This window comes from Podarcis cretensis (genome assembly GCF_951804945.1).
Source record: "Podarcis cretensis genome assembly, chromosome: Z".
Taxonomy (NCBI): Eukaryota; Metazoa; Chordata; class Lepidosauria; order Squamata; family Lacertidae; genus Podarcis; species Podarcis cretensis.
Window position 1 is genome coordinate 12,384,225 of NC_137184.1, and position 27,909 is coordinate 12,412,133.

At 44.5% G+C, this 27,909-nt stretch overlaps 1 protein-coding gene across 3 annotated transcripts in view; it reads right to left on the minus strand.

The window, feature by feature from the left end:
* The window catches only part of SCAI (suppressor of cancer cell invasion), an 89,776-nt gene that overhangs the window by 39,886 nt on the left and 21,981 nt on the right, over positions 1–27,909 (minus strand). For all 3 annotated transcript variants that reach the window (XM_079962089.1, XM_079962091.1, XM_079962090.1), the window contains one exon: positions 2,358–2,489. In XM_079962089.1, the coding sequence (XP_079818215.1) occupies positions 2,358–2,489 (132 nt within the window). The remainder of the gene's footprint in view (positions 1–2,357; positions 2,490–27,909) is intronic.

The window sequence follows — 27,909 nt, forward strand, 5'->3', positions numbered from 1 at the left end:
GGGTCATACCACCTCAGACAGAAGGGAACTGCATATGGAAAAGTAGGGTATAAGCTTAACTGTGAAAAGATGCAGTTCACCACCTCCACCATTTCACTATACCAAGCTCTCAGGCAGCTTCCAAGGGGGCTTGCTAAAGAGTCTTGGCTCCTTTCTCCCAGAACAGACCCTTCTTTCTACCTTCCACTCGGTGGACCTTGACAGTGTCAAAAACAACAACCACTGCCTATAGGAGGCTGCTTCACATAAGGGATGCCTCTGGCAGAAAGGGAGGAATTTAACATTTGAGCCACAAAAAAATAAAACAATTGCCAGAGTCACCTTGGCTAAAAGAGGGAAGTGGAAAAGCAGATTCAGTATGACATAAAAGAGTTTAAATGAGAGGATTCTTGGATGCACACCTCTTAGATTCCTGCCAATGAAGCAGCATCAGGGCCGATCACTATCTTGCTTTTCATTAATTTGGTTTTTTTCAGCTTGCCATTGAAGTTATAGCAACAGGTAGAGTGGGCTTTGAAGCACTGCCCCTCTCCTTACTTGCACAGCTCTTTGTGAATATTAGCTCTAAAGCAGGAAGGTACAGGATCATCATACTGGAGCAAGCAACTGGTCAAGGTTGCGGAGGCAGTTTATGGGAGACAAATTCTTGCTGTGTGTGCCCATTTTGAGCATACCACATGCACCAAAGTTTGAGGTATGTTCAGCACTTTACAAATTCCACTTGCATTTAATTATAACCAAGGATCAGTCTTTAACACATAGGACCATAGGCAATCCAGGATTTTGGATGGGGGTCTGTCCTAGTCCTTGTTCTTTCTAGAGATGCCAGGGACTGAACCTGGGACATTCTGCATGCAAGACAGATGCTCTACCACTGAGCTGTGGTCCTTCCTCAAAACAACACAGGGGTGGGAAACTTGTGGCCCTCCAAATGTTTTGGGAGACTCACAGTAGGAAGACCTGGATTCAGATCATTGGCTAAAGCTCACTGGGTAATAGAGATCAGAGAATTCCGATGAAAACAGAAGCAGCAGCAGAAATTGTTAATGTTCACTTATTCATCCCATTTCAGGAATTGATATAAATCCAGCAAATATGATTGGCATTTGCTGTTGTTGCTGCTTTCAGTCTGCAAATGATACGTAACTGACTGCATTCTTGCCTCCACCACCATTTGCGTTGTGTTTCCTTTGCATTAAAATGAATGGGGTGGAATAACATAATGACAATATAATTTACATAACTATTTAAGCAAGTTACATAATTGTGCCACAGCAGACAGCGAGACAAATAACTATTTTTGATAGAAAATGAACTGCAGCAGAACAGAAACAGTGCGCCATGCAATGACTACAGGGCAGAATGGAAAACAGTGCCTTCCTACATGCCAACTGGGCCATTCTCTATGTCTGTCTCTGAAACAGGTTAGGCTGAGAGGGAAAGAAAGTTGGTTGGGTGGATAAAATGGGGTTGGAAGAAACAATCATGAATACCACTCTGAGATCCTTAAGGGAAGGATAAAAATGTGAATAAAATAGAAGTGTCCCCCTAAGGAGGCAGAACACAGAGGCACCAAGATTTTGCAATTGTATAGCAGACACGATATCTAAAGGACAATCTGACAGCTCTGGCAGAATCCTCGAGTTTGGGCGGTCGCTGTTTCTAAAGCCACAAACACACAGCCTCTGACTAAAATGATGTTTCAAAGAAATAACTTCTAGCTCTTTAAAGAAAGAAGAAAAGAAAAAGCCTGCCAATTGTTTTCTTCCACATTTTAAAGTTGAGTTTCTTCACACATAAACCCATCTGGCCTCACTTGGTAATCCCTGCTCTTGTTCCTGCAATGGACACAGTCACTGCCCAGTCTCCTGTTTCATCTCCCCAAATCCTTCTGCTCATTTATGTCAGCTATGTACTCTTTTCCCAAGGAAAAACAATATATTCTGTATGCAGGCAACCCAATGCTCCACGCCAAGAATCCTGTAAGCTGTACACACTTCAGGAAACTGAGGGTGTTCGGGTGATCTCTTATTTTGAATCACATACTGTATTATATCCTTGTGGTAGCTGCCAAGCACTTGAGAACTTCTAGATAAAGCTTCAGAAGCCAGAGGGGTGGATCCAGGAAGGTTTCTGGAGTTGGAGTGGAGATTCAGCATACTGCAGAGCTCTGTGTTATTAGCAAAACTAGAATTGTGCAAAACACGAGGAATGCAAAATCTGCATAATTAATACAGTTTGTAGATTTAAACTTTTCCCGGTAAGGAATCTAGATTGCCAGATTCCAGAATTTTTGAGTTGTTGGTTTCTCCCCCAGCTCAAGCCCTACCTATACAAAACACCTGAAACTGACTGACCTTAAGCCATTGAAGAGCTGTTTGGATTTATCCAGCAGATAACAGAAGTCCGTGACAGTTTTCCTCTCTCCCTGAGGGATGTCATCCTCCATGCCGCCTGTCGACATGGCTTCTTTCAGGGCAAACTCAGTCCTAGAAAGGGAACACAGGCAAAAATCTAGATTAGCCATGGGTGGCAAGAAGGTCAGAATGAAAATGCTGCAGCTGGGAGTCTGGCACATACAGTGTCATAAGTATGAAAAGGGGAAAACACACACACATGCAAACACACATCACCCTCCCCACGGAGGCCTACTAAAATCCACAAGGAGAGAGAGTCTCAGCAAGTGACTGTCATTTGCTGTTTCTTTGCTCCATTCATTACTGAACTGCATACATCAAGGGGGCCTATTAAAGTTGTGGGTTGTTGTTTTTTTTAAAAAAAAGATCCCTGTGACAGTGCAGTTAAGTCTCTCTAGCTTTGTCCGCTGGTAGAGCTGTAGGTTTACCCCACAGCTGGAATTTAAGAACAGCCCTGCAAGATCAGGCCAATGACCCATCTAGTCCAGCATCCTGTTCTTGCAATGGTCAACCTGATGCCTGTAGGAAACCTACAAGCAGGACCTGAGCACAACAGTACTCTCCCCTCCTGCAGTTTCCAGCATCTTATAAGTAAGTGTAGATGTGTGGGTGTAACCCCCACCACCACATATAAAAGTATTCCACGGTACAATAAGATAATAGCTACAAAAACTAGAAAAAGAACAGGTAGAATATGGAGTCCTCTCCTAGAGGCAATTCTCAGCCCCCACCACCTACAGAGGGTAGCAGTCCCTCCCAGATCTCACCTGGGATCCTTCTTTTCTCCTCCCAGCCTCTCACGCTGGGAGACCAACATTACCCTGTCTGCCCCCCCAGGGCCCTCCATCAACCATCTACCACCCCCATGAGTACACAATCCCCAAAACATAACAAAGGCCCCAAACATAGGGCTCCAAAAGGAAAAAGGAAACAGAAGAAAAAAAGGAAAGAAAGAGGGAGGAAAAAAAGACAAAAGACAAAAGAAAAAGAAATATTAGAGATAGATGAAAAGGGCTTCTGATTTTTTCTATGCTGGTTACATGTCCATGTTAAAATCCCTCCACTATGTGATCCCTCCAATATGTGAGTACATATTGGAACAGTATTCCGTATTTCCTCATTCTATATACTTTAATTCAAGCCCATTTCCTTATGTTCAAGTTCTGTTTCCTGTTGCTTCCTGTTGTATTTATGATAGAATCCCAATCTCCTCCTCTAGGACCTCCCATTTTCGTTTTCCCCAGTCTTTTTTCAGAGAGAGTACTGTGAATTTAATAGTATCATTCTCTGATTTCATCCCAAATTGTATGCAGAGTATTTTGCTAGAAATGAAGAGAGGCCAGGACTGAAGTTTTCCCAAAGCCTTCCCCCCCCCCCTCAAGCTCCATCAATGCCATATCCAGTTAATTTTCCATCACTGCATTTATTACTCCTCTCCTTCTTCTCAAAACCCTTGAATGGAGGGCATTTCCATTTCACCATCCTGAGGCATCTAATCATAGTCTGCATTTTTATTGAGGCTTGATCAGGGCCTGTATTGAGCTTAAAGATCTTCAAATGTTTCATGCCAGGCAGAAGAGCAGCTGCCTAAGAACCTTGGCAATGTTTTTCCTCCTAGACAAGGGGGCCCCCTGATTTATAGCAGAAAACAATTCTCAAAGTCGTAAAAAGGGAATTACAGGCTGACAGCCAAGGTTACACTGACCCTACATATTACAGAAGATAAAAAAGCAGAGAAAAACATAATTAAGAGTGGGTAAATAGTAAAATAAAACCATGTGCCTCCCATTAAACTTGAGCCATATTTTCCTAAGGTTCAAAGGTCAAGAGCAATGGAAAAGCATCTAGCTGGCAGAAAGGAAGAGAGTATTTTGGGAAGTCTTTTTCTAAAGTTGTTTCTTTCTTAAACTGAGATCCTTTTAAGATTTCTTTTCCTTTTAAAAAGCTATCTATGTTATGTATTAAATATATTGGCTTAAATGTAATTATGCAAAGGAATTAGAAGCTAAGAAATGTTAAATCCTTATGCATATAGTTGGAAGAGATCACAGGGGCCATCAGCCACTAGCCCCCCCTGCCAAGCAGGAAACATCATTAGAGCATACATATGGTTGTCAAGCTTTTGTTTAGAGACCTCCAAAGGAAGGAGATCTTTCAATGATGATGTAAATTCAAGATCCTTGACATCTGTTTAAGATAAAAATTTAAGATTAACCATCTGTTTTGGAGTGCAATAGGGCGAGGTGAGCTGGTAATTAAGGTTCCTTGTTGAGACACATGTAAGATATATTACTACTTATTTGTCATTTATAGATAGAAGAATATATAGCTTTTTGTTTCCCATAAAAGGGCAAGAGGAAATGGATGTATCTTTTGTGATTGGTTCTAGCAAACAGCCAATAGGAATTTCAACCAGGCTGATTGGACAGAGGCAGCCACAGGAGGAGCAAGGGGGCTGGATTAAGGAAATATAAGTGCTGGCCAGAATGGCAGGAGGCCAGGCCAGAGCTTGGTAACCATATACCACTGTGCTTCATATTTATTTGTCTGACAAATAAATTATTATTTTAATTTCTCTATTGCTGCGTTGAATATTTCATTCCAGCTAAGCGTTAACCACAAGCAGGGTGCTACAATCCAACAACTGGTAAGTTACATGAGCAAGGGGGAGAATGGGGAGGAGAGAGGATAAATCGAATTTGCTTGATGCAGCTTCTAAACACCAAATTGCCCCACTGCAAGTGGCTTCCCAAACACTTGATAGCTGAGGCAAAAAAAGATTAAAAGGCACCCAAGAACATGCACACATCACCTTCCACCTCTCAGTTGTGCAATCAATTGCTGGCATCACTGTTCTGTACAATAGCCCCATCCTGCAGAATGTCACACAGTGCTAATGAATACTAAAAGGGGAAATTAAGAACAGTAAAGTCAAGACCACAAGATACCTTCAATTAGGGCGTTTAAACTTGCAGCCCTGCAGATGTTGTTGAACTCAAACTCACAGCAGCCCAAGCCACCAAAGCCAACGGTCCAGATTACAGGGGTAGGCAGCCTAAGGCCGGTGGGCCGGATGCGGCCCAATTGCCTTCTCAATCCGGCCCACGGACGGTCCGGGTATCAGCGTGTTTTTACATGAGTAGAATGTGTGCTTTTATTTAAAATGCATCTCTGGGTTATTTGTGGGGCCTGCCTGGTGTTTTTACATGAGTAGAATGTGTGCTTTTATTTAAAATGCATCTCTGGGTTATTTGTGGGGCCTGCCTGGTGTTTTTACATGAGTAGAATGTGTGCTTTTATTTAAAATGCATCTCTGGGTTATTTGTGGGGCATAGGAATTCGTTCATTTCCCCCCACCCCAAATATAGTCCGGCCCACCACATGGTGGGACGGTGGATCGGTCCACGGCCAAAAAAGGTTGCTGACCCCTGGTCCAGAATGATGAGAGTTGCAGGCTGACTGTGCCTGGAAGGCTACATACAGGTTCCCCACCCCTGCCTTTGATTGACAGGTTTTTCCCCATCAGTAGACCTCCTCTGCCAGCCTTACCCCTGTCTGGATCCAGCCATACTTTTCAACATGTGCCAATAACCAGCAGGAAAAGTCACCAACAGGTAAAATGGAAAGCAGGTGAATTAAAGGATCAAGGGTGCTGGTTACACAAATGCAACCGCTGCAAAGATTTGCTTCAGACGTGAAAGGGTGCCGGCCAGTCATCTCTTGCAGGTTTTTGCTTAATTATGCTCCAGGAGCCCCCAAATAATTACTGCTTGAAATAATGAGGTTTGCTAATGAGGTGTTGAAAAGCTCTGGTTTCAGCGTAAAAGTGATTGCTGATTTCTTCGTGCCAAAAGCTGTGCTTCACACACACACACACACACAGGTTATGAACAGAAGAATGATTTGTTCATTAAAAAACCCCCAAACCAAATCAGTTATATGTTCCAACTCATCTCTCACCCTTATTATTTTACCTCTTGAAAAATATTCAAATTCACACAACTATCTGGAGTTCCATGCCCACTTTACTGACAAACATGGCGCTGCTCGACCACCCCCACAAAAAAACCCTACCCTGTCACACTGAATATATTCTAAGGTGTGGTGATGGGCTTCTTCAGGCCATGCAGTCTACCAAGTGCTGATTTAGATGAGAAATAACTCCATGTTTCTGAGGAGGTGGGAACAGAGACCAAGGGGACTGATGGGAGGCTTGGCAAGAGCAACTGGGAGACACTGTTAATGCTGATTATTTTAATGTGGGGCAACATTTATTTTGAATGGGGTGTGCATGCATAAGCAAAGGAATATAGGTGTGTCCTGTGAAAAACACAGGGAAGTCTTTTTGGGCCTCAATGATAGTTGAGAGCAAGAAATGGTGGCAGGTACTATTTTTTTAAAGAGCAAAGCAAAAAGAAAAGAGAAGGCTTTTTAACCCTGTGAGGAGGTTATGTGGAAACAGTGCCTTGGCCACACATAGTGAGGATCACAGACAAAACAGGTTTGAAAACAGGTTTCCCATGTCACTTTCCCAAACTGTAGTCACTGTTACTATATATCTATCACCCACCTTTTCCTTCAGGGAGCTGAAAGCAATGTACATGATTATCATCCTCCTCATTTAAGCCACACAACAACCCTGTGAAGTAGGTTAGGCTAAAAGGCTGTGAATGGCCTAGGGCCACTCAATCAGCTTCACGGCCAAGTGGGGCTTTGAACCCTTGTCTCCCAGGTTCCAGTCCATGGGTAGGCAAACTAAGGCCCAAGGGCCAGATCCAGCCCAATCGCCTTCTCAATCCGGCCCGCAGACAGTCCGGGAATAAGCGTGTTTTTACATGAGTAGAATGTGCCCTTTTATTTAAAATGCATCTCTGGGTTATTTGTGGGGCCTGCCTAGTGTTTTTACATGAGTAGAATGTGTGCTTTTATTTAAAATGCACCTCTGGGTTATTTGTGAGGCATAGGAATTCGTTCACCCCCCCCCAAAAAAAAATATAGTCCAGCCCCCCACAATCTCTGAGGGGCAGTGGACTGGCCCCCTGCTGAAAAAGTTTGCTGACCCCTGTTCTAGTCTGACACACTAACCACTGAATCTCAGTGTGTCTCTACATAGGGTTGTGCTAGAGGCAAGGTATGACTCTTGTGGTGGCAGGAGTTAGGCAGGCATTTGCATAGCAAATAAACAAGAATAGGGGCAGGAAAAGTGTTATGGTTTATTTATACACCATGTTTTGCCTCTCCCCCCTTCCAAAGTGTGTGGAGTTGGACATTTTTCCAGGTAAGTGCAGAAGTGTTAATCAGGAGGCGGGTTTAATTTCTCTTGTGTAATCGGAACAATATTTCTCCACAGTCCTCAAACATATGACAGACTATACACCTGCCACTCATCTTCTCACTTGAGATAACATCAGAATACAACATCACATCTTCTATGTTTAAGTCAGCAGCTGCTATATTATTCAAAGCAGCAGGGCAAATTGCCTAAGTCATCAGGTCACATCGCAGTGGTAGAACATCTGATTTGCATCCAGAAGGGACCAGGTTCAATCCCCATTGGCACATCTTTGCTGGGCTGGGAGAGATCTCCTGCCTGAAACCCAAGAGCTGCTGCCAGTCAGAGTAGGCAACACTGAGCTAGATGAACCAACAGCCCAACTCTGTTGCAGCTTCCTACATTCTTAACAATGAGGACTAGAACGCTGCTGGAGGCAGTATGTTTCTGTTTATCAGTGCTTGGAAATAAAAGGAGGGAGGAGTGTTATTGCAGTCAAGTCCTGCTTTCAGGCTTCCTGTTGGGGCATCTGGCTTCCCACTGTGAGAACAGGATGCTGGCCTAGATGGGCCACTAGATTGATCCAGTGGGGCTCTTCTGATGCTCACCTGCTCAGTCATCACCAGAAACAGTCCTCACTTTTGAGACTGAAAATCAGCCCATTAGGTGGAGTGGGGGTGGAGGTGGGAAGGAGGGAGAGGAGAGAAGTTCCTTCCTTCCTTCCTTCCTTCCTTCCTTCCTTCCTTCCTTCCTTGAAATTATCTCTGGAAAATGTTAATACCACTGTATTTGCATTAAAAAGAGCAGAACATGTTGCTGTAGTTCTATCCCTAGAACCTTTACATGATTTGTACAAAAAAAAGAGAGTAAAAGACTAGGTGGAAAACACCAAGACTGAATTTACTTAAATAAGCAAGTAAACAAGATGGTGTGAACAAGCCAATGGAAGCAGAAACAGATGGAGAAATGGCAAGGCAGACCCAACAGAGAGGAGGGGTGGGAATGAGAAAACTGAGAAAATGCCAGTTTCCCTGCCTCTGACAGAAAAGCAAACTGGGAAGGGTGGGGAGAGAGGGAGGGGGGGAGAGAGAGAGAGAGAAGGACAGAGAAACAGATATACAAAGCAGGCTAAAAATATCCAGACGCAGAACGAAAATGGGGCAACTGGAAAGAAAAGGCAGGGGAGGGGGAACGGAAGAGGATGAAACCCCAAAAGGAACAGTGGAACTATTCTGCAGAGAGGTTGTTTCTCAAGGCGTTTTAAGTGACACACCCAGGGTTGCATATATGTGTGACTCTTAAAAAACATGCTTAGCACACATTTTGTATAAAATTGAATTCTGCAATCAGTTCACACACACATACATACACACACACACACACACACAGAGAGAGAGAGAGAGAGAGAGAGTTTCATTACTATCATTCTATCTAACAACACTTCAGGCAAGCTTGCTCTGGATCAGGGTAGTCCAGTGTGCTTTTTGGGTAGCCCTCGGAATCATCTGATACCCCCCAGCCCTTACATTGGGTAAGCTGGGGTTTGGGAAGGAGGTGTGAGTGCTCTGACAGGTTCCTAGATTTCGCCTACATCTTTCACAAAGCCTAGTTAGCCAGAGCCTTGTGGCTCATTGCCAAAGGTTGGAGCCTCACTAAGCCAGCTTTGAAAAGGCAGTGCGAGGGCAGGGCAGGGCGTCAAATTTTGGCCTTGCTCCGCCATCCCCACACAACAAGGCAGTGTGCAGCCTATGGGTTCTGTGTCGAAGTACTCTTGCAACCCACTTGGTATGAAAACTCTTCATTTTCCTGATAAGGAAGGGTAAGAAAGTGGAGACAGACATCTTCAAATCTAGCAAGTTTCAGGAAGATTAGTCCTCCAAACTTAAGCAAAAACAAGGACACTATAGAAGGCTTGTGGCAGGAGAGAGAGGTCAGAGAGCCAAATGCGTTCCCCATGCAAACTGAAGAGAGCATTTGTAGGGAAACCTCCAACCTGGTGCCTTCTGGGTGTTTTGGATCTCAGCTCCCATCAACCTCATCCAGTATGACCATGTTCATAGAAGGTTCATAGAAGCCACCAGGTTGGGTGAAGCCTGCTATAGAGAGCGGTGGCTGGAGGAGGGGGCTAGCACTAGGGATGCTGGATAACTTTAGCAAACACAGAAGTAAAAATTGCTGGTGTTCACTTAGCCACCCCATGTCCAGAACAGAAAACAATGCAGTGAAGATAGGATCATGATTCACAATGAGCTTAACAATTTGGAAAACTGGGCCAAAACCAACAACCTTTTCCCAATACATTATGTTGAAGACCACCAACTTAACAACTACAGATTCTGCTGCCATCAGGATATATGCCAAGGACCAGGGAAGAACACAGTGCAATGGGTTAATAAGGGACAAGGAAGAGCCATACTTACAAGTACTGGCCACCTCATAGGCATAAAGTAATTGAGAGGGGGGGAACAGCATCCTTTTCACAAACCTCCCTATTAGTTTGGCACAGATATTCCCTTCCTGGTTACCCCCCCACAGACCCTAATACAATGCCTCATTTCTCTACCACCTGCAACACATTCCTTCTGGGGATCTCGGGTTATTCACAGATTAGCAGCTGCCTTCCCAGCTACCTGCCTGCCTAAAGGTAAAGGTAAAGGTACCCCTGCCCGTATGGGCCAGCCGTGTCCGACTCTAGGGTTGTGCGCTCATCTCACTCTATAGGCCGGGGGCCAGCGCTGTCCGGAGACACTTCTGGGTCACGTGGCCAGTGTGACAAAGCTGCATCTGGTGAGCCAGCACAGCACACGGAAACGCCGTTTACCTTCCCGCCAGTAAACGGTTCCTATTTATCTACTTGCACCTGGGGGTGCTTTTGAACTGCTAGGTTGGCAGGCGCTGGGACCGAGCAACGGGAGCGCACCCTGCCGCGGGGATTCGAACCGCCGACCTTTCGATCGACAAGTCCTAGGCACTGAGGCTTTTACCCACAGCGCCACCAGCGTCCCACCTGCCTGCCTAATCACAGCTAAATAAGCACTTTGTGTTCTAACAAGTATTGTGTTTTTGCAGGCCACAGTTGGTTCCCCTTTACCTCAGAGGGGTAATGCTTCTGAGGCAGATGAAGCGGTCAAAATCTCCACTAACAATTTGGGGAAATGAACAGAACAAAGAATCAGAGGCAAAGAAGGCCTCGTAGGCCCACCCAGCTTCTGGCTTCATGCAGGAAATCTAGTGCTAGAATATCCTCACAACAGAGTCCAGACCAACTGCCAGATGATGCTTGAAGAGATCAATAATTCAGCTCATGGGCACCAACTTGAATAAAATATGGAAGGGGGCTAGATAAACCCTGCCCACTTTAAGCTTGGTCATTGCACTCATCCTAAATCACCTGCAGCGCCTTCACCTGCTCCATGGTGGTGGGTGGTGCGCACACCTTGCACTGGGACCAGAATCCTGTTCAGGCTTTCCTCTCCACCAGCACCTCCTTCAGCCCCTGAACCACAGGCCTGGCCACCACTCCTGCCAACAGACAACACCACGCTGAGAGCAGTGGGAAAGGTGTGTGGCACCAAGGCAAGCTAAGGGCCGCAGCTGCCACCACTGTGTATCAAACGTGGTGCTATAGAACTTGCAATGCATGTTTTAGACTAGAGTTTATTCAAAATGGGGATTCAGGTGGTTCACCTGTGTATCTTAAGTCACTCCTACTGGACATAATACTCTGAATTCTTACAGCTAAAAAGGGACTTGAACCCAACTGTCCCCAAACCAAAGTTTTTAGCATCTGGTTGTCGCTCCCTCCACCAGCCCCAAATCATTGAGGGTGGGCTGCAAAATTATGTGTCTGCCTGCTTCGGCATATTTTTAGGACCTGCCTTATTTCTGTGACAGTAAGGTGTTTAAAATGCTTTTAAATATTTTGTTTAAAATTGTGGTTAAATATTTAATTGTTGTAACCCGCCTGGGACTATGGGGAAAAGGGCTGATATGATAAGAATGATAATGAGAATAGGTGGGGAGTGTTATCCTCCAGTCATCTGAATAAGGCACTCCTAGTTGAATTGTTTAAAATGGTGAATGACCAGGAGCTGCTTCCTCTCTCCTCCTGGCAGAGCTCTGTGAACCTGCCCCATGGAGCAAGCAATTTGCATTCTCTCCCCACTCGTCTCTCTCTGCTCCAATCACAAGGGCCATCATAAATGATGTCAGAGGTTTTTGCCCAATCCCAGGTCTCTTGCCATCCAGCAAGCCTAGTACAAGTTCCTTTACAGGGCTTGTTGGGAAATGGGGTCCAAACATGGAAAAGAAAGAAACACAGTACTGTAATGCCCATCAAACATTTTATTGGCAGGGCTCTCAAACATTTTGTTGGTGGGACCGAAGGGACCCGGGACCCTAGGAGTTGGTGCCAATAATTCAGCTTCATCTGCCTCATTCTCTACCTGTGACCTTGGTTCTTACCTACCAACCAACTCGTCTCCTCTTCTCTTAAGTTTCATATGATTTCTTTCTCAAATTTGCATCCTGCCTTTCCAGTTCTTTTCCTTGCTGTTCCTTCTAATAGTCTAAGAATCCCACCAAGAGCTACATCTCTCTCATCCTCAAAACCCATCTCAAGGGAGGTGCACAGAAATCACACAGAAGGGTAAGTTGTTCCACAATCTCAAGGGACCACTACGGAAAGGTCTCCTCTTTGGGAGGGACAGGTAAACAGCTTCATGTGTTAAAGGAACACTGAGCAGGACACTCAATATTACCTCAAGAGACAGGTGAGCTTACAAAGGCTTCGTCCCATTTGGAAAGCTGGGCGTGGCTTACAGATCCATGCAGTTTACTACTGAGGAACGGTCCATGCTGAAAGCACATGGCAAATGGCATGGAACCATTAACGTTCAGCCCAGAGAGCTTGGCAGGCAGAAGCTACAAAGACCCTAGTCAGACAAATGATGGCAGGAAGCATGTGGCTGGACGCTCAAAAAAATAAAAATTATCAAAAAAACAGCAGTGACAGTATCAAAAGAAAACCCTGGTGATGAAAGGAAATGTGGGGAGGGGAGGGGGGAGAGAGAGAACAAAGCCATATTCTTCCCCATTCCTGCCCACCTCTACCGAGCAGCATTACAAGGAAAAACACGTCAAGCCACCAAATTTAGTTCAGAACAAGCACTGGCAAAGGAGGTGGTAGCCATTTAAAGGGAAGTGGGGTGTGCATAAAGCACCATATTTCAAAAAAAAAAAAGCATCAAAAAGTAGCCAGGAGAAAAGCAAATCATGAAACTGCAGATGAGGAATCTGCGGGATGAAGGCTGGGCAGGCTATGTGATGGGGGCGAATATATGCCAACTGAGCTCTTGGAAAATGTACTGCTCATCGTGCCAGTACATTTTCATCAAATTATTTATTACATGAAATTTACATACTGCTTGACAAAAAAAATGCAAAGCAGTTAACAAGGAGAATAAAAAATTAAATTATTTTAAGAGCAATTAAAACCAGCTATTTAAACATTCAAGGTTAAAGCACATCAACATTCTATATATCCAGATAGGTTTCCCTAGACAAAAATGTTTTCAGAGGGTGCCAAAAACAGTAATAGTGAAGGTGCCTGTCTGATGCAAATAGGCAAGGATTTCTAAACCTTTTAGTGCCATACTAAAAGATCCATTTATTACAGATGCAAAACGGGCATTATGTTGTACCCGTAATAGGGCCAGTTCCGCAGATTGTGGTGATCGAATTGACATATACAGGGTAAGGTGATCTCAAATCTGATTCTGTAGCAAATCGACAACCAGTGCAGGTCTCTGAGCAGAGGTGTTACATGCTGACAAGTTATCATTCCTGTTGGTAATTATGCCGCAGCATTTTCTATTAACTGCAGTTTGCAGATCAAGTGCAAGGGAAGCCCCACACAGAGCACACTGCCATAATCCAATACATGGGTGAGGTATAGATCTCAAATGCCTTGGCTCCCGAACAAATCAGCTCCCGAACGATCGAAACCTGGAAGCGAGTGTTCCGGTTTTTGAACAATTTTCATAAGCCGAACATCCAGCATGGCTTCCACGGCTTCCACTTGGCTGCAGGACACTCCTGTAGCCAATTGGAAGCCACACCTTGGTTTTCGAACAGTTCCGGGAGTCAAACGGACTCCTGGAACGCATTCTGTTCAAGAACCAAGGTACAACTGTATTCCAGGTGTGGTCTGACCAAGGCAGAATGATGTACAGTGGTACCTCAGGTTAAGTACTTAATTTGTTCCAGAGGTCCGTTCTTAAGCTGAAACTGTTCTTAACCTGAAGCACCACTTTAGCTAATGGGGCCTCCTGCTGCTGCCGCGCTGCCAGAACACAATTTCTGTTCTCATCCTGAAGCAAAGTTATTAACCTGAGGTACCATTTCTGGGTTAGCGGAGTCTGTAACATGAAGCGTATGTAACCTGAAGTGTATGTAACCTGAGGTACCACTGTAGTCTAGAATAACATCAGCCCTTTTTTTGCATGTACATCACATTGTTGATTCATGTTAAGCCTGCAGTCTACTAAGACCCTAGATGTACTACTGGCAAGCCAGGTGCCCCTCCCCATCTTATATTTGTGCAGTTGGTTCTTCCTGCTTAAGAGGAGAACCTTACATTTGTCCCTTCTGGCGGTTCTCTCATTGCGAGAAGCAAAGCTACAGGGAACCAGGCAGAGGGCCTTCTCAGTAGTGGCGCCCGCCCTGTGGAACGCCCTCCCAGCAGATGTCAAAGCGATAAATAACTACCTGACATTCAGAAGACATCTTAAGGCAGCCCTGTTCAGGGAAGTTTTTAATCTGTGATATTTTACTGTATTTTTGGTTTCTATGGAAGCCGCCCAGAGTGGCTGGGGAAACCCAGCCAGATGGGCGGGGTACAAATAAATAATAATAATAATAATAATAATAATAATAATAATTCATTCTGTTAGTTTGGGACCAGTTAAGGTAATACTGAATTCTGATTTGGGTCTAGTTAAGGTATTCTGCAGCATTAGCCACCTGTCCCAGTTTGATGTCATCTGAAAATCTGAGGAGCATCCCTCAATACCTTCATCCAAGTTGTTTATAAAGATCTTTTCCTGCACCTTTCCTGCTATCCAGTGCTTAAAAAAAGAAGAAGAAAAAAGGGTGCTGGTACTCCCGCGAAGTTGTTACACTAAGTGTTACACTTTTAACATTTGAAGAAGCAAAAGGTTTTGGTACTGCATTCCCTTGAGTACTCCCAGAAAAAAAAGCTGACTAGTTAATAGCTACCTGGGACTTCTTTCCTCCCCGGTTTGAATATGGGGATGGTGACATCATTTGCCCGCATCCAGTCTTAGAGAACTCTTGGAGAACAGGTGAGGTTCTTTAAGATTATAGACAGAAGCTATGAGATTACATCCACAAGCTCCTTTAGTGCTGTTGGGTGCAGTTCATCAGGCCCTGGAGATTTGAATTCATTTAAATTAGCTAGGTGTTCCCTTACCACCTCTTTTTCTTGTTTGGGCTGCAGCTCTTTCTTGTATTGTTTATTCTGTTATCACTAGGTTGGGCACTGCTTTCCTTTTGGGTGAAGACAGAGGCAAAGTAGGTATTGAGCAGTTCCACCCTCACTCTGTCACCCAATAGCGTTTCTCCATCCTCCCACACAGAGGACCTACTACTTGCTTGCTCTTCCTCTTGCTTTGAACATAGCCAAAGAAACTTAGTTATTTTTAATCTGTCTTGCAAGCCTCAGTTCATTCTGAGTTTGGGCCTGCCTGACCTCCCTGCAGCTGTTGACTACTTCTGTATATTCTTCCTTTGTGATTTCTTCTTTCTTCCATTTCTTATACATGCCCTTCTTACATCTCAGCTCATCTTTAAGCTCTTTATACAGCCACACCTGGTTCTTTAGGTGCCTTCCACTTTTATTTCTTTTTGGAATTGGCTGCCTTTATGGCTTCAGTATTGCACCTTTAAGAAACTCCCATGTATCTTGGATTCCCTTCTCTTTGAGTATTTCTGACCATAGGACTTTACCTAGTAGTTCCTTAAGCTTTTAGAAATCAGCCTTCTTAAAGTCCAGTGTGCACGTCTGACTACACTCAACTTTCCCTTGGTGTATAGTGAAATCAATGAGGACATAGAATCATAGAATGACAGAATTGTAGCGTTGGAAAGGACCCTAAGGACATCTAGTCCAACTCCTTGGAATGCAGGAACCTCAACATGCAGTCTCCCATTCAATTTGAAACCATACTGGATCCTGCTTAGCTTTGTGAATGTGCTAGCAGTTTTATTGCTGCACCACTGCCAACTGAAAACTTCCTCCCAAGTTTCCCCATACTTTCACTTTGTTGATCAGTTTCTCCCCATTAGTGAGGACCAGGCCCAAGAAAGGTGACTCCCTTGTTGCTTATTTCACCTTCTGGGTAATGAAATTGCTAGCAAGGCAGTGGAAGAATTTGTTGGACTCTACATTCCTGGCAGAGTTTGAGTTCCAACAGATGGGGGGGGGGGAGTGAAGTCTGCCATACTACTATAGCTCTTCTTTTTGAACGTTAAGTAATTTGCTATACGAAAGCATCATCCAAGTCTGGTTGATGGTCTGGCTTGGAGGCCTATAGCAAACATCCACACTAAGGACTGCTGTCTCCCTCTCCTACAATTTTTACCCATAATCTCTCAACTTGCTTTCCATGCTCCAAGTCACGGATCTCTTCACAAATGCACACATTTTTCCTATTCTTCCCTTCCTGTTTGATCTATTTCTTATAAGCAGGTTGTACCCCTCAATTTCTACATTCCAGTTGTGAGTCTCATCCCACCAGGTTTCAGTAATTAGGCCTATTGGGGTCATATTTGCCTGCCTGTATTAAGAGTTCAAGTTCTTCTTCCTTGTTTCCTATACTCTGTGCGTTTGTGTAGAGAATGCTGAAGCCACTGGTCATTCCTCTGAGCACTGCTGCTGGCTAGCCCTGTATTTCTCTCCCTCTCCCTCTTCGCCTCCCTCTGGGCTCGCCATGGCCCAGCTACAAAGGAGCGAGGGAGGCATCCATTATGCTTGGAAGGTCGAAGCCATTGCAAGGGTGGGAGGAAGAGAAGTGGCTCTGTAGTAGAGTATAGGGTTTGGGGGTTTTCAGTCAACTTGGAGCCACCTTGAGAAGGGCAAGAGCTGTCAGACCCACCCAAGCAGTTTTGAGGGTGGTGATGAGGACCTCAAAAAAAAAGGGGGGTGGCGTCTCATTTGAAGTCCAAACCAGACAGGGGACATTTTCCTCCAAAAAAAGGATTCTGTTTTTCTAGGGGCAGGTCACAAACCCACCTCTTCTACACCCAAGGCAAAAAGAAACTCAACAATGCATGTGTGCAAAAGCTCTCTCTCTCTCCCTATCTCTCTACAGGCTATAAAGCTGTCAAAAAGACCTCGAATAAAATTTAAGATTTTAACTGAAGCTAAAGAAAGAGGTGGATTTGCCCTGCCAGAGTTTAAACTTTATTATGAATCAGCCGCATTTTGTTGGCTGAAAGATTGGCTGCTTCTAGAAAATACGGACATTTTGGACTTAGAAGGTTTTAATAATGCTTTTGGATGGCATGCATATCTGTGGTATGATAAGGTCAAAGTACACAAAGCTTTTAAAAACCATATTGTCAGGAAAGCACTATTTAATGTTTGGATGAAATATAAGGATTTGCTTGAAAGTAAAACACCAAGGTGGCTGTCTCCAATGGAGGCTAAGGCTCTGAAAAAACTTAATATGGAGACAAACTGGCCAAAATATTGGGAAATTCTGGAACAGGATGGAGATAGATTAAAGCTGCAGAGCTTTGACAGTTTAAAAACTAAAGTACGAGACTGGCTTCATTATTATCAAATAAGGGAGGCATACAATTTGGACAAGAAAATTGGTTTTCAGGTGGAAAAATCAAAACTGGAAACAGAATTGTTAGACCCTAAAACTAAGAACTTATCAAGAATGTATAACTTGCTGTTGAAATGGAATACACAAGATGAAATGGTTAAATCTGTTATGATTAAATGGGCACAAGACTTTGGACATAACATTATGATGGCTGACTGGGAAAAGTTATGGACCACAGGTATTAAGTTTACGGCTTGTAATGCCTTAAGAGAGAATATAATGAAAATGATTTACAGGTGGTACCTAACCCCAGTCAAGCTGGCAAAAATTTACCATTTGCCCGATAATAAATGTTGGAAATGCAAAGAGATTGAGGGTACATTCTTTCACCTTTGGTGGACATGCCCTAGGATTAAGGCCTTCTGGGAGATGATCTATAATGAAATGAAAAAGGTATTTAAATATACCTTCCAGAAGAAACCAGAGGCCTTTCTCCTGGGCATGGTCGGCCAACTGGTGCGAAGGGAGGATAGAACCTTTTTTATGTACGCTACTACAGCAGCAAGAATACTCATTGCAAAGTATTGGAAGACACAAGAACTACCCACCCGAGAAGAATGGCAGACGAAAGTGATGGACTATATGGAATTGGCTGAGATGACTGGCAGAATCTGGGACCAAGGAGAAGAGTCGGTGGAAGAAGATTGGAAAAAATTTAAAGCATATCTTCAAAAATATTGTAAAATTAAGGAATGTTAGAAATATGTTGGAAAAAGAAAATTAGGTGGTTTTGGTAGAAATAATATAAAGGATTAAGTAAAAATGAGTTGATGAACTTGATGAAAGAGAGGATGTTAAATTATAATATAATAAATTAAATTACTTAAATGAAAATAAGGTTGGTAGGATTTGCTGAAATAACGATTTGAACTAGAATACAAAATTGGGAGGTGAGGGGAGGTCAAGGAAATAAGTAAAGGAAGAAAGTTATGTAAAGGTTTAATCAGTTCTTTTTATATTTTTAAGTGAATGTATTTTTCATTTTCATTTTTATTTTATTTTCCTTTCTTTGTTGTTGTTGTATTCTTCTTTTGTATTTTGCATTGTTCTTTTTTCTTTTTGTAACTTTTAAACTCTGAATAAATATCATTAATATATATATATAATATATAAAGCTGTCAAAAAGAAAGTCAGAGTGCAGCACACTACAGTAGGACATTTCTGGCCCACCCAAGTCTTGCTGCTTCTCTTTTTAGCGCGAATGGTTATGTCAAAGCAGCTTCCCTTTTTCTTTTTTTTAAAAAACTACTCAGCTTGGGGAGGGAGGAGAGTGGTATTCAATATGCCACTTACTAGACTTGGCGCATTTTAAATGCCAGTTTAATTAGACGCCAAATTATTTCCCCCGAGTTATCAGCCAAGCTCTGGACAGCGATAAACTTCTCATGACCCAGGGAACTGATCGATGTGACCCAGTGAAGCTCCTTAAGCTAAAATTAGAAGAAAGAGGGGGGAAAGATTGGGGCGGGCGTTCCTTTATTTTATTTCAGGCTCCAGCAGTTTCAATTACTTTTGTTTCCGGCTCTGTCCCTTAATAACCTGCCAGCATCTCTGCAAGACAGAACAGAGGGGGAAAGGACAGCAAAGAGTTTGGTAATACTGATGGACAATGTGTATGATAAAGAATACACAAATGTTGGTTGTGTTTTGCTTTATACACCATAATGGTGGGAGTGGTAGGCAACCTCCAACCTCTGGGCATGGCAGATATCCTAATTTGTCCCCACCCCCAAAACACAGCAGCCTGCCCTACACCTGATGTTACATGTGGGGCAAGTAAATTTGCATCTGCAAAGTATTAACATATGGAGCAGGTGCACGCTGGCTTAAAAGGTTCCAAGAATAGCCCTTCTTATCTAGTTTGGGAAAAGGCATCAGCCAGTAGGGCTGGGAAAGAGTCTTTCTTTGCCTGAGAGCTTGGGAAAGTCACTGCCACTTGGGAGTAGATAGTACTGGGCCTCATCAGCCTTCCCCAATGTAGTACCTGTCAGATGTTTGGGACTAGAACTCCCATCAGCCTCAGCCAATGAGACTAATGATCAGAGATAACTAGACTTGTAGTCTAACAACATGTAAGGTAAAGGTAAAGGGACCCCTGACCATTAGGTCCAGTCATGGCCGACTCTGGGGTTGCGGCGCTCATCTTGCCTTACTGGCCGAGGGAGCCGGCGTACAGCTCATGTGGCCAGCATGACTAAGCCGCTTCTGGCGAACCAGAGCAGCACATGGAAACGCTGTTTACCTTCCCACCAGAGCGGTACCTATTTATCTACTTGCACTCTGACGTGCTTTCGAACTGCTAGGTTGGCAGGAGCAGGGACTGAGCAATGGGAGCTCACCCCGTTGTGGGGATTCGAACCGCCAACCTTCTGAGCGGCAAGTCCTAGGCTCTGTGGTTTAACCCACAGCGCCATCCCAATTTTGGAAGGACTGAGCTAGATGGGTCATGGCTCCATACAGCATCCTGTTCTCACAATTGCCAAACAGATGACTATGGGAAGTCCCCAAGCAGGACCTTAGCTCAAGAGCACTCTCCTCTCTTGCAGTTTCCAGCAACTGGCAATCATTTCTGCCTCCAAGAGTGGAAGTAAAGCAGAGCCATCAGGGTTAGTAGCCACTGGCCCTCCTCCGTTAATCGGGCTATTTCTCTTTTAAAACCATTCAGGTTGATGGCCATCACTGCGTCCCATGGAAGCACATTCCAGAGAAGGTAGATTACCCATATAGCTGAAACAGATACCCATGGAGAGCAGTGGGCTAGGCATGGCAGAAGCAACTTTCTAAACTTCCTTTTGGATGTACCAGGTGCCTTCCTGTTAGCAACACTGGTTGCTACTCACAGCCAAGCTCTCTGCACTGCACAGTAGGACACAGGATAGGTAACAGCAAAGGGCCTAGGTTCTACAGATGAATGGACTTATTTCCTGCTGTGGACCGTCACTTTCAAGTGGCTGTGGTGCCAGCTACTCATCTCCCTCATAGACGTGATCTAGCAGTCAGATCTGCTTTTTGCACATACATTGTTTAGCACCGGAGATGGAGGAGGGAGAGATCTAGTGATAGATTATGCTGCAGATTGAAGCAGTTTAGCTAGGCAGTCAGGCAGAACTGCAGGAATGGAAAGGGGAAAAGAAAGGGACCTGGATGGTACATTAGGCTTAAGAGAACCAGGCCTCTACCACAACTCAAAAGAAATTCCAAGTAGAATATAGGGAGGCCAGACAATTTGTTCCTCCATCCCAGGAAAATCTATTCTTAGGAGCCACCCACAAGAGATGGTGGAATCTCCTTCCTTGGAGGTTTTTAAGCAGAGGTTGGATCAGAGGTGTACCTAGGCTCCCTTGTACCCTCAGAAAGGAGATGTATCAGCACCTTTGAAGCTGGAAGAGACAATGTACCAGAACCTTTGTAAAAATGTTTTTTGCCACCTTTCCCACTTACCCAGCGATTTCCTCTGTGGCCATCAAGGTTGGGTCTGCTCTCCTCCATCTCTATTGGTTCCATCTCTCTGTTCCTGCCTCCCTCCCTCCCTCCCTCCACTCACTGCTTTCTCTTTGGTCTCCTTCCTCCTCCCCCCCCCCCAGTTTTTCCTCCTCCTGCAACTCTCCCCACTTCTAACTGGAGAGGGGACCCTGCAGGGTTGCTGCAATGGCCCATGCCAGTGACCAGATTCCTCCGCCAAAGCACTCAGAGGAGACTGAATGCCTCACCCAGTTTCCCACAGCTATGGAAGAGCAGCACAAGAGGAATGCATGGACAGACCTTCTAGCCACTCTGAGCCAGAGTGGAGAGGCATGATTTTTGCACATCTCCCCCCCCCCCCCGGCTGGGCCTGCGCCCTTACGGGCCAACCCTGGGTTGGATGGCCATGTGTCATGTATGATCTAGTTGAGGTACCTGCATTGCAAGGGGTTGGACGAGATGAGGAACCTTGGGGTTCCTTCCAACTCTGCAATTCTATGATTCTATGACTCAGAGAAAGGCTAACAACTCTTAATCCCATAAACAGTACTAGTCGCGGGCCTTTGCCTCAAGCAACATACTACCTTGTATACAGGTCTCTAGCCTTTCTAGAGTGCAACCTGCTGTTCCTTGGGAGTACCTGATCCTATCTACTTCCTATCTGTGGTTTCAGCTGTTAGTCTCATGGACACACCTCTTTCCACTACTCAGTTTAACTGGACACCTGGCTATACATCTGCCTCTGGCCACCCACTTGAAGAGTGCCACCTCCCTTGCTTTGGCTAGGAGCTACTCTAGCGATATCTGCCACTCCATCCAGCTCTGAATTCATGGGGGCTCTCTGCTATAGGCCAAAATGGGAAGGCCTGGAGGGGACTGCTAAAAAATCTGGTTTAAAAAAAAATATGGGGGGGAGACCAGGTTTTTTTCCAACTGCTTCGGGGGGGGGGAAATGGGGGGGGACCCTGTATCCACCCCCCCATGTTTCCGGTTTTTTTCCAGGCCTTCTCATATCTAGGCCCAATACAGCAATATGGGGAGCTGCCTTATATCAAGTCAGACCATCTAGCTCCATTTTGTCTATGCAGAATGGCAGCACCCTCCAGGATTTCAGATGTTTTCTCCCTGAACTGGGACCTTCTGCATGCAAGGCAGATTGTCTCCCAGTGAGCTACCTTCGGTGCCAGCAAGTCAGCTGAGGGCTTAAGGAAAGTGTGTCAACTTCTTTATATTTTTGGTTATAGTCATTTTGCTGCATGAGGCGGTTCACAGTTTTCTGCCGAGCTCTGAAGTTCCTTTGTGGCACGAAGCAATGCAGATCTGCAGGGGATGCACATTTAATGTTTATATAAGCCAGCTGTTTTTCAAACTGTGTTCCAGGGAATCTTATCAGCTCCTCAGTAAGAGGATCAGTAACGCCAAACTAACTTCCCTAAAGACAGCTTGCATGCCCCTACAGATCTTCCTCACCTGCTGGGGCGCATGAAGCATGCCCTAGATTGCACTCCATTCATGCAGGGCAGGAGCAAATCCCAAGAAGTGCAAGTATCCTACACGAACTGAAAGTATGCCCTAAACCAGAAGCAGGGAATCCCAGCCCTGCCTAACGACCTAATCCAGACCACCAAACCTTCCAGAGTGGCCTTCCACAGGCCCCTAGCCCAATTTAGCTGTGGTGGTGATAGCAGAAAACTTGGAGAAAATGTGACAATGGACCTTCATTGGGGATGGAGGGAATCCACAGATGGGCTGTCCCTCCCAGTTACTCAACAGGCAGGAATATGCAAATTAGACAGATCTTATATCACGGTGGGAGGGCAACTGGCAAGGCCTTGACAAGTTTGTGATGGAGGCAGTGGCAGAAAGCTGACCCATGAGAGAGATCCAGTGATTTATGGGCAGCGAGGGGAGGAAGGGGGAAGGGTTTGAGCAGTGAGAGACAGAGGTAGGGATGCAAAAATAGACTGCTCAGGTAAGGGGCAGGCCAGCCAAATCCCGACTGCCCTCTTCCCTGGGGTCTCCTAGAAACAGAATGGGCTTGAAGAGGGAAGTGCTGAGATGACTTCCATGCAGGAGAAGTCTCAGGTTGCATGTGAACACCACCAGATGAGGGACATAAGCCTGGGGGAGAGGCTTATGTTTCCACTGCTCCATCAGGCACAAAACTGGAAAAGTTAATGTCAGCTACGTAGATGCTAGAAGCATGTGTGCATGTGCACCTTAGGAGCTGGGCAGTACCACCCTCAGGCCAAAAAAGAAGCTCCACCCCTGCTGTAGAGATACTACAGAATCCTCCCCAAAATACAGGATCCCCACAGCAGATGTGAAAATAGTCCTTTAAGATTTGTGCTTGTGCAACAGAATGTCTCCCACTGTGCCTCCTACTCTTTTCGAACCTGCTCCAAAGGGTTAGGTCCAGACATAAAACAGATATGGGAGAGAAATATAGGTGAAGGAGAGGGGGGAAGTTCTGTTGCACAAACATGTTTCTTTGTGCTAACAGATCTAGTTACTTCACGCTACACTGAATACCACCCAGAGAGTCTGAATGCCACCACTATGAGTAAATATCAATAAAATATGAAGTGTGGCCATCCTAAAGCTTCAACCAAAGAGCAGCACAATGCCAGATTGTGAAAAGAAGATACATGCAAGGCATCAGAAATCAGAGAACCATAAGGGGGTGTAAATGAAATGCCTTGTTATTTTTAGCATTTAATAGCAGCTGATGGCTGGTGGTTAGAGGCAAACAACAGAGCCCAATTAAGACAGCAAGAACAAGACTAGGCCTCACCAGAGCCCCAGTCAGCCTTTGTGCATATATTCCAAGAAATAAGTAGCTATTAATTCTTTTCATTTTAGAAGGCTATTTCTTCCACTTGTCATTTGCTTTGACAGTCCCTTTCTTTCTTTTGTTTTCTTTCTCTCCCCCCTCTCTTCTGTGTACCCCAAACACCTGTAGAGACATTACAATTTTATATACAAAACCCCTCATACAGTGAGTTCCTCCCTTTCAAGACTTCTATTTCTAAATACTAAAACACAATAAATGCAGCTTATTTTGAAAAGGGCAGATCTGCAGCAACAGAATTCCTTTATTTATATTCCTTTAAGTCGGGGATAACTGGCTCACCACTCTGCAGCATTATACCGCAAATACCCTTTCAGAGCAATACACCGGTGTGCAGAGGTGCAAACGACACATTGCAAGGGGTTGCACAAGTGTGTAAGGTTGCAGTTTTGGAGAGGAGCTGGGGTAAGAAAGAGACATAGTTTTCACCTCCAATAATCATTTCTCCATGTCAGGTGCACCTGCCCAAACTCATGCAGGATTCCAGTTGCATACACACAGTTCAATTCAGGTACTGCTACAATCCCAGCAATGAAATCATTGGTGGAAATAGGTGGGTGGGTGTCTATTATTAAAAAAACAACAACAAATAAATGGAGGGGGCATGGCTAGCTGGAAAGGTAAATGGGGGCATAAGTCTGTGTCTCCAATCCCCCCAGGACAAAATCTAAGCAGAGTGGATCCTACTGACATCTAAACAAAAACTTTTATACAGCCCCAGCAAGGTGATGATACAAGGAATACAGGGACCTAAAAGCAAATCTGCAAGGCTAGATTTTCAGGAAGAAATAGATGGAGCTCTGTCTGAGGCTTCAGAGGAGGTCTCAGACACTGACATGACCAAAGGCAATATGAGGACTCCAAAAGGCAGGAGAGTATCTGCCACAATAGGGGAGGACAGAGATTCAGATGAGTACATAAATTAAAAAAGGCACTGGCCTTAGACTGGGGAGCAGCCCTAGCTCTGCTTGAGTAGAAATTTGATGTGCTATCTAACCAGCTACCAGATATTTCTAAAACAGCAAATGATGCACACAATCTTGCTCTAACCAATCAGTCTGAGATCCAGCTCTTACAAATGATGACTGAAGATTTAGCTATGAAGCTGGAAGAACAATTGGACGGACTTCCGGGTTAGCGCTGCCGATTAATGGCGGATTCCCTCCGAGCTCCGGAGGGAATCGGCTCCGCAGGATCGGGTCTTGTCCGCGCCGGCGACGCGGGGACCCTTAAAAATCACAGGCGCTGATGCCTGTGAACGTGGTGACTCGGCGGGCACCATTTGCGCCCCCCCAAACCGCGAAGGAGCCTTTTTAAAGGCTCAGGAACGGGACGGGGGACGGCGCGGTGCTGTGAGTCGATTGCTCCTTCTGCGGAGCGAAGCCGCATGCGATTGTCGGAGAAGCGCTGACTTTTTCCTTGGAACAATTGGACTTAAAAATAAGAACCCGTGAGTACATATGGAATTTGGAACTTAAAATTTTTTTCTTGAATTGGGAACGAGCGGGGAAGGGTCAAAAAGGAAGTCGCCCCCCCCCCTTTGAGTAGATATTTTAACGCAAAGAGCTTGCAACTTAAAGTCGAGAGAACTCTTTTTTATATATATAAAAAAAAAACCTTCACGGCTTGACGCTATAAATTTTACTGGAGGATAAAACTAATGTTAGGAGCTAAAGTTTCACCCCCCCGGAACCCGGGGGCGCCCCGCGAGAGAACCTGTTGAGGAACCATTGAACATTTTGACAGCTGTCAAAATAGCTGTCAAAAGGAAAGGATAAAGGGAACTTTGTCTTTGTTGCATCTGCTGGCTATATTTGTTGCAATTTCTGGAAAATAAGGGAGAGCAGCTACAAATTAACTCACTGGCTGGTTTTTAAACTGAGAGACACTACAAAAATGGCTGAAAGAAGCAAAAATCAGACTAAACTCAACAAAATACTGGCTCTCCTGGGAAAGTTACAAGATCAGACAGATGTTTTGACTACAAATGTGAACACTCTGGCCCTGGCAGTAAACAACATTGTTGAAGCTGACAGGGAGTGGAGGCAAGAAATTTATACATATCAATAACAAGAGGAATCTGAGAGCCATGAGACTATGGAAGAGACACACGTTGCTTTTGAGGAAGTTTACACATATCAACAACAAGAGGAATCTGAGAGCCATGAGACTATGGAAGAGACACATGTTGCTTTTGAGGAAAAGGAAGGTGGACTGGTAATTTTGCAGATGTCAAGGGAGAATTACAGTTTGGGGCCTGGCATGCAGACAATAAAGGAGAATAAAAATTTGAGGTGGAAAGTTTGGACTGAGTTGGAAACTGCAAATTCGAGAGTGGAGCACCTCATTAGCATTAATTTTAAATATGGAGGGCCAACTGGAAAAATCATGGATCTTGTTGGGTCAGAGCCCCTTCGAGCCTTGGGGCTTAACCTAAAGGACTATCCAAGAGGCCGGCAGAGAGGAACTGAGGACGACTTGAGAGCCTCGGACGTGAGATCTCCAGGTTAAACAGTATTGATTGAACATTTATTGGGGACCAAACCGGGAAAGGGGGGTTGGAGTTTGATAATCCAAAGGGTACAGAATTACTAATTACTTTGTTTTAATTTGTTTTGATATTTGTATGGAAGTTGGGAAAGCCATGGAAGGGAAATATTGACTTTAAGAAATATGTTAAAGAATAAGAAATGATGCATAAGATGTTTAAGATTAGATAAGTTAAAATTGGTTGTATAAAATGGTTAAAATGAAATGAAAATGAGGAATGCAATAATAATTTAATGGAAGAATGAGGAAAGGTAAAATTACAGTATGTTAAAATCATTAAGTTTAAGGTTGAGAATTAAGTAATAAGGATTTGCAGGATTAATAATTTGAACTGGAATACAAGATGGGGAGGGGAGAGGAGGTCTAAGAAAGAAGTTATATGAAAATAAGCAATTGAAATCTCATTTGTTTTTAATTGTTCTTTTTTTTTCTAAATTTTGTATTTTTTGTTATTTCTTCTTTTTTGTGTGTGTGTGTCTATGTGTATTATTGAAATGCTAATAAATATTTATAAAAAAAAAAAAAAGGAAGAACAATTGGACAAGGATTTGAGGGGGGAAATAGTCTACAAACCTACTAGAGAACCAGGAAGTGGGGGGCATGGTTCAATTCATTACTGATTGGATACTCTCTCTGAATATAAACATACCACTGTCCCCCAATAACGCAGAAAGAGCTCATCAGGTTCCAGGAGGCAGAAGCGGAACTGGGGAAGCCCTGAGAGATGTGGTAATTTGCTTTGAACACTATAGGCTCAAAGACTCAATTTACAAAGCACTACAGAATGTTAAAAACATAAAGTACAGTGAATCCACCATTGAAATATTCCAGGACATCAGCCCGGCCACACAGGGATGGTAGGGTGCTCTCTGGCCTTAAACATCGGCACTAAAAGAAGTGGGCATAGCATATCACTGGGGCTTCCCTTTTAAGTTGATAGTCCAGCACAAAGGCAGAACCTGGGTTGTGAGTGATAACAGCCAAGCTGACAACGTGCTCAACGAGCTCTAGCTCCAAGCAGCAGATGACCCTGCCCAGCGCCTCTTCCCATCTCAAGCACCACAAACAACCATATGACCTGAAGGGTGCTGCTTCCCTAACATACAGCAATCTATTAGATGAGGGGTCAGCAACCTAAGGCTCATGGGCCATAAGTGGCCCACGGGGGTTGTTTAACTAGCCCACGAGCCGCCCCCAAGCCAAGCCACCCGCTTGGTGAGTCCCAGCACACTGCGCTAAACTGGCGCAGCACGGTGTGGGGACTCGCTTCTGCGGCACCGGAAATTGCGTCTGCACAGACGCAGACACCAGAAATTACATCTGGATGCAGATGTAATTGTGGGCGCGCCCACTCACACATGCGCACATGCGTGCAATCCAGCTCACGGAGGGATCGCCACTGGAGTGAACCAGCCCAGGTGTGGTAAATCTTGTTGACCCCTG